The 7349-nt window shown below is 43.5% G+C and overlaps 1 protein-coding gene across 2 annotated transcripts in view; it reads left to right on the top strand.

Annotated features, from left to right (window-relative positions):
- Positions 1–7349, top strand: part of NR6A1 (nuclear receptor subfamily 6 group A member 1) — a 65995-nt gene that overhangs the window by 48121 nt on the left and 10525 nt on the right. Inside the window, exons 4-6 of one of the 2 annotated variants that reach the window (XM_023510543.1) lie at positions 425–579; positions 3546–3770; positions 5154–5408. In XM_023510543.1, coding sequence (XP_023366311.1) covers positions 425–579; positions 3546–3770; positions 5154–5408 — 635 coding nt within the window. Of the gene's footprint in view, positions 1–424; positions 580–3542; positions 3771–5153; positions 5409–7349 lie in introns of both variants that reach the window. The other variant, XM_023510542.1, reaches the window with a different exon arrangement.

Below are 7349 nucleotides of genomic sequence, written 5' to 3'. Positions count from 1 at the left end.
AAAAAAAAAAGAAAAGAACAAGTGATCCCATCTCAGGGTGGGCAAGGAACTTGAAGAGAAACTTCTCTGAAGAAAACTTAAAGAGCTAGTAGGAGATTGTCATTGAGGAACGGTGTTTCAGGTTTAGGAAAGAATAGACTCAAGGACAAAGAGGAGTGTTGAAGAACCCAGAGGCTTTGTGGCTTGAGAGTAGGATAATTGAACAGGAGGAAGGCCATGATGGGACAGGTTCCTGGGAGGCAAGCGGGACATCCTGGGATTAGTGAGAGACCTGGAATATAGGAGTAAAGGAGAGGGAATTTAAGTTTCCTTCTGGATAGTACTGGGAATTCCCATGAGACTTCATTAAGCTCTCAGTCCTGAAGCAGGAACAGAGGAAGTGTCCTGAGCACCCAATCTAACATGTGTTGATTCCTTGTTTAAGATATCAGAAGAAGAAATTGAAAGGATCATGTCTGGGCAAGAGTTTGAAGAAGAGGCCAATCACTGGAGCAACCATGGTGACAGTGACCATAGTTCCCCTGGAAACAGGGCTTCAGAGAGCAACCAGCCCTCACCAGGCTCCACACTGTCCTCCAGGTGAGCTTTAAGGCAGACTCTGTGCCAGCTTCATTATCTAGGGACTCCCCAAAGGGTCGACCCACAAGGAACTTCTGGCCAAGCTTCCCTACTGTTGTACTCTGGCTTCCTCAGGCTCTTTGGCGGGGATTAAGATGATTCAAAACAGTGTTTCCCAGCCCATCCTTTTGCTAAAGACTTTGAAAATATCAGTGGTCTCTTCCGCACACTGATAGCTTTATAGCACTTAGCTATAGCTTTATAGCTTTATAGAATGCCCATACATTCTTCACCTAACAGAGTAATATTTTAAATGTAGTTCTCTTCCCTTATTTATTTTATCACTGAAATAAACCGCATTGACAGCATTGAATTAAGTTATAATTTCTCTGTCTGACAGGCATCAATGTTTTTAACTTTATAAATTTTAGGAAACATTGAAGGGTTTTTAAGCCATTGACTCAAATTTACTGCCATGAAATAATACAACTTAGAACCTTGTTTCAACCATGGCATCTTTAGTTAGTTGTTAGATGTGAAATAGAGCCTCAGCTACCAAACCAGGGAAGGTTTCATTTTCCCAGAAATCTTTCTTTTTTTCCTTCAAAATATTTTATTTTAGTAATTATAAAATTAGCAAAAATATTTTGGCTTGGCACTAGCCACATACACCTGAGCTGGCAGGTTTGATTCCAGCCTGGGCCTGCCAAACAACAATGACGGCTGCAATCAAAAAATAGCTGGGTGTTGTGGTGGGCACCTGTAGTCCCAGCTACTTGGGAGGCAGAGGTAGGAGAATCGCTTGAGCCCAGGAGTTGGAGTTTGCTGTGAGCTGTGATGCCATGGCACTCTACTCAGGGCTATAGCTTGAGGCTCTGTCTCAAAAAAAAAAAAAACTTTCAGGCAGCACCTGTGGGTCAGTGGGTAGGGCGCCAGCCCCATATACTGCGGGTGGCAGGTTCAAACCCAGCCCCAGCCAAATTGCAACAACAACAAAAGAATGGCCAGGCATTGTGGTGGGTACCTATAGTCCCAGCTACTCGAGAGGCTGAGGCAAGAGAATTGCCTAAGCCCAGGAGTTGGAGGTTACTGTGAGCAGTGTGATGCCATGGCATTCTACTGAGTGCGATAAAGTGAGACTCTTGTCTCTACAAAAAAATAATAATAATAAATATATAATATTTTAAAGATATTATGATTTAATAAATATTAACAAGAAAACATTTTGTACAGAGATATGAATAAGTAATTCACTAAAAAGAAATATAACAAAATAAACAGTCTTACTAACAAAAAGAAATACAAATTTAAATTATCTAAATTTTTGCCTACCGAATTGGCAAAGTTTTTGGTGTTGGTAGTGTTTAATGATAATATGCAGTTGGCTGTTAGATAAAATCAGTCATTTGCACCTCTTCAGGGAATGTAAACTAGTACAACATTTCTTCAAAACTATTGGCAATCTATATCAAAAACTTTTCAGATGTACATACTTACCTTTTAATTCAATAACTGAGAAGCATTCCCTTAAAGAAATCTGACTTAGGAGCAAATATTTGTGCACAAAGATAATTATTAAAACATTATTAACATTAAGAATCAACAACAACTTAGATGACTAAAATACATAGAATTGGTTATGTAAGTCATAGTGTATTTATTGGATTAAATACTATGAAGCCACTAAATAATTACATTTACAAAATGTTTTAATGGGCTCGGCACCTATAGCTCAACCGGCTAAGGCGCCAGCCACGTACACCTAAGGTGGCGGGTTCGAATCCCCAGCCTGGACCCGACAAACAACAATGACGGCTGCAACCAAAAAATAGCCGGGCGTTGTGGCGGGCGCCTGTGGTCCCAGCTACTTGGGAGGCGGAGGCAAGAGACTCGCTTGAGCCCAGGAGTTGGAGGTTGCTGTGAGCTGTAATGCCATGGCACTCTACCCAGGGGGACAGCTTGAGGCTCTGTCTCAAAAAAAAAAAAAAAAAATGTTTTAATGACATGGAAAAGCCATTATAGCATAATGTGTGCAATGGAAAATAAAATGTACCATGTGTTTATAGTGTGTTCTCAATTGCCTAGAATATTCATGTACACTATACGTGGGAAGAGATTGCCAAACTTTGTTAATAGTGATTTTCCCTAGATGTGAAGCTTTCTTATAGGACAAAGGTGACAGACTTTTTCTTTAAAGGCCAGATAGTACATATTTTTTACAGGCTAATAGTCTAGGTCTCAACTACTCAACTCTGCCTTTGTAGTGCAAAAGCAGCCATAGACAGTGTGTAAACCAGTGAGTGTGGCTGTGTTCCAGTCAGACTTCATTTACTAAAGCAGATAGGGGGCTGGATTTGGCCAGTAGGCCAAAGTTTGCCTGCCCCAGTTATAGGAGATACATATAGGTAAAAGCTAGAAGATTTAAAAAGTTAATTGACAGAGTGGCTAGATTTCTCCAAGAAAGGGGAGGAAGATAAGAATCTGCCTTCTCTTTAGATTTAATTATAACTTTAATCCCATTCAGGTGTTCCTTATTTAGTTCCTTCCTTTAATTATTTAGGGGCTTGTTGCCACATGCCAAGTTTCTTGCTAGGTGCTGGATTTGTTTTGTGGCCTAGCCAGGCACTTTGCATCCTGCCTACCTTAGTTTTCCTAGCAGTAAAATAATACAGACACCACTTTTGTCATCATTGTATCCATTAAAAACTCTTCGTATTTATTCAACCAATATTTATTTAGGACTTACTCTGCCAGGCACCGAGTATCCAATGGTGAGCCCCGCATTCTTGTATCTGTACAGATCCTTGTCTCACAGATGAGAATTTAGTTGGGGAGACATGCAGGTAGCCATTAATTATGACCCCAGCTTGATGAAGACACAGACCTCATGGCCAGAGAACACATAGGTCACCTTCTGGCTCATTTCCTTTGCGTGAGCATTAAACTTGCCATGCCTCCACTTGACATAAAACTTTTCTCTCCAGTAGGTCTGTGGAACTAAATGGATTCATGGCATTCAGGGAACAGTACATGGGAATGTCTGTGCCTCCACATTATCAATACATACCACACCTTTTTAGCTATTCTGGCCACTCACCACTTCTGCCCCCACAAGCTCGCAGCCTGGATCCCCAGTCATACAGTCTTATTCACCAGCTGGTGTCAGCGGAGGACCTGGAGCCATTGGGCACACCCATGTTGATCGAAGATGGGTAAGTGAGCTCTGCCCTGCTTGGCCCCTTAAGCCTCAAAATTTTCCTACCCCACACCCACCTGCATCCCTGGCTGTTTTTACTATACCCCAAATTCACAGTGAGTCAGGAGGATAATGACTCAAGCGCTTATCAGAAGACAAATATATGCTTCCAGTGGTCCCTCATTTTTTCATTAGGCATCTTTTCTCACAAAGTTGGGGTTACTTTTCAGTTACCTTGGAATTGGGATTGAAGGACCTTTGTTGCTTCTTATGCATAGGTAAGCAAGGCCCTAAGATGAGTCTGAATGCTTTGGTATTAGAAATAAGCTGTAATTCTATGAATAATTGTGTATCAAGTCTAAGCTCCTGAACAAGGGGCTCAAGACCATAACTTGTTATGGCCTGTCTGTACCCAAAGCCAGCGTACCCCTGGGTAACTTGGTGGTATGTGACCACTTTAGGTACAGGCTTGTGGGCAAAAAGAATACTTTTAGTCTGGATAGATAGTAATTCAACCTTCAGGTGCACCCATTATTCTTCTGGCCTGGCACTTAAGCTGTTTGAATGTTGTCAAGCTTAGACCTTCCAGAAGATACTCCAAGACAGCGGGTCTCAGCCTGTGGGTCGCAACCCACAGGAACTGTATTAAAGTGCCGTGGCATTAGGAAGGTTGAGAACCACTCTAAGATTTCTTAAGTTAGCCTCCAATTTCAGAAGAGAGTCAAGTATTCAGCCACAAGAAGGCCACACACAGACTTTATAAATCTGGATGCAGAGGTGTGAGGAAAAACCTGCCAAGGGGCCTTGAGAGGAAGCAAGCAAACTGAGTCTGTTTCAGAGACCCCCTTTATCCCAGAGCTGAGAAATACCCTGCTCCTGCCATCTAGCTGTAGTTTAAAGGAAAGACTGAGCAACTGTGGTTCCTGAACTCACCACCAGAGGGTGCAGTGAGAGCAGGGAAAGCGGCTGAACTTGTTCAATTCCCTTTAGCCATCTGGCCCCAAGCTCATTTTTGTACCAGTCTCGTTATTGGGGCGGTACTAGATCCACCCCACTGGAGTTCTCATTGCCAGAACAAGGGCAGGAATCACTTGGATTTTCTCTAAAATGGAACGTTAGAGGAAACCAATATTGAAAGTCATATTCCCTAATAATTGCATAGATTTCTAAGCCTCCTTTCTCCACAGCAGCCTTTTCTCACCAAACCCACCTCTGCAATCCTGGACTTGCTGCTGGCCTCAGTCCTGCCCCTTTATCAGACCCTTGAACTAAAGGGAACTGAAGATCCTTGAGCAAGGGTCCCTGCTGCCAGGGACCCTTTGTGCCCTTAGGAGTATCCTCTCTGTATGCCCTCACCCTCTGGCTGATGGAAGTGACTTTCCCCTGTCCCTGCCCCCAGATATGCTGTGACACAGGCAGAGCTGTTTGCCCTACTTTGCCGCCTGGCCGACGAGCTGCTCTTTAGGCAGATTGCCTGGATCAAGAAACTGCCTTTCTTCTGTGAGCTCTCAATCAAGGATTACACGTGCCTCTTGAGCTCTACCTGGCAGGAACTAATCCTGCTATCCTCCCTCACCGTTTACAGCAAGCAGATCTTTGGGGAGCTGGCTGATGTCACTGCTAAGTACTCACCCTCTGATGAAGAGCTACACAGGTGAGGGCTCCTGGCTGGGGAGGAAATCCCAAGCAACCAAACCATTTGCAGGGATGCCTGGCCCTCCAAAGGATGGGCATTAAACCACGCAGGTCTGGATTTGAATCCTCACTCCACCACTGACCAGCTTTGTGACCTTGGCTAAATCTGTGATCCTCAGGTTCTAAATTTATGAAGTGGAGTGATTAACAATACTTCCCTAACAGGGAAGTTGTGAGAAATAAATGTTACACAGTCAAGCTCAGCAGAGTACTAAGCTGTTTTTATTACATCTAGATTCTGATGTAGATCACATATTTGAGAAAACCAAAACTCTGAACTCAGCCTACAAGGCAAGAGGGGCTCTGAGTTGACAATCCAAGAAAGACCTAGGAGTCCCTTGTATGCCAGCACTATGCTAGATCTTTTATACTGTCTTCTTTCTCACAGCCTCCATATCATTACGCCTGTTTTATAGACAAGAATACTGAAGCTCAGAGAGACCTGCCCCTGAGGTTTTAGGGTTTGTATTCAGAGCCCAGATTTGAGCTTCTGCCTGCCTAGCTACAAAGTGTAGTCTCTTTCACTGCATCTCAGATGCAGTGAGATACTAAAAGGCCATGAAACTAAGAGACTGAATTATTCTCTTTGCCATTTGGGGGGATAAAAAAGTTTCATTCCAACCTGCCAGTGCCCTTTAATCTCCCTGTCCAGAATGGACCACTTCCTCCTTGCTGCTCCATGGCCTGTCCCAGCACACTCTTTCTCACTCACTTTGCAGACCTGAGGCACATGGTGGCCATATTTTCTGACCAACAAATCAGGACAAATGGTCTACTGAGATAACTTGTCTGGCTTGTTAATTTATTCGTATGAAAAGTCTCATAAAGCTTAATTCACATTTAGATAGACATTTCAATAAATCACTTTATTGAATAGTTTAAAATAATGAAAGTCACAGGAGCCCAGGGTACCAAGAGGAACGAAAGAAAAGGTGCCCCATCAATGAAAGGGAGAGCGGGTGGACTACCGACCCCCACACTTTTCTACACTGGGGTACATCTCCCTATTGCCACCTACCTAATTGTGGCACAAAGACATTCAAGGCTAAGCTGGGAGCAACTCTCCAAGACTTTGAAGGGCCCTTGCCACCGCTGAGGGAAGGAGGAGTCTGCGTGCTGACTCTCTCCTCTGGTTTTCTAGTATTCCTTTATTAATGATGCTTACTGGCTTGACAAAGTTTTGAACTTTGTCTGACACTTTGTCCTGTAAACAGAGCTATCTGATTTTGCAGATGACCCTTGTCTAGAGCCTTTAATTCATTGTTTCTATCAAATTCCTATCTCCTGCTCCATAACTCTGGGTTATAGAAGTATTTAGATAGCAGTCAGACAGCTCTGATGCTGTCTGGGTTTGCAAAGCTGGCCTGGAGAACCTAGCTTCCCTATTTGCCTAGATTTTAACAGTTTAGTCTGGGGCTGCCTACAGAATAAGCTTTCTGGTTCCACTCCCTATAGCAGAGTAAATTTTCCTAGGCCCTCTGAAGTTAGGCAGGGATGGGCTATGCAGGGTTCTCTGTGGCTCCGAGTTCATAATGTACCCCATCCCATTATAGCCAGTCCCTTAAGTCATAAGACTAAGACAAGGGCCAATAACAGCTGAATTAATGAGGAAACTTTTCCTTCCTTGGTAGAAAGGCTCCATACCAAGGAGGATCTAAAGCTGCCCAATTTAGTAGCCACTAGCTGCATGTGGATTTTTAAACTTAAATTAATTAAAATTAAGATCTTGGTTTCTGGCTCAGTGCCTGTAGCTCAAATGGTGAAGGCGCCAGCCACATACACCTAAGGTGGCAGGTTCAAATCTAGCCTAGGCCCACCAAACAACAATGATGGCTGCAACCAAAAAAATAGCCAGGCGTTGTGGCGGGCGCCTGTGGTCCCAGCTACTTGGGAGGCTGAG

This window comes from Otolemur garnettii, unplaced genomic scaffold (assembly GCF_000181295.1).
Source record: "Otolemur garnettii isolate 467f Iridium unplaced genomic scaffold, OtoGar3 scaffold00014, whole genome shotgun sequence".
NCBI lineage: Eukaryota > Metazoa > Chordata > Mammalia > Primates > Galagidae > Otolemur > Otolemur garnettii.
The sequence above is the reverse complement of the archived record's forward strand: the minus strand, read 5'-3'. Positions and strand labels throughout refer to the sequence as shown.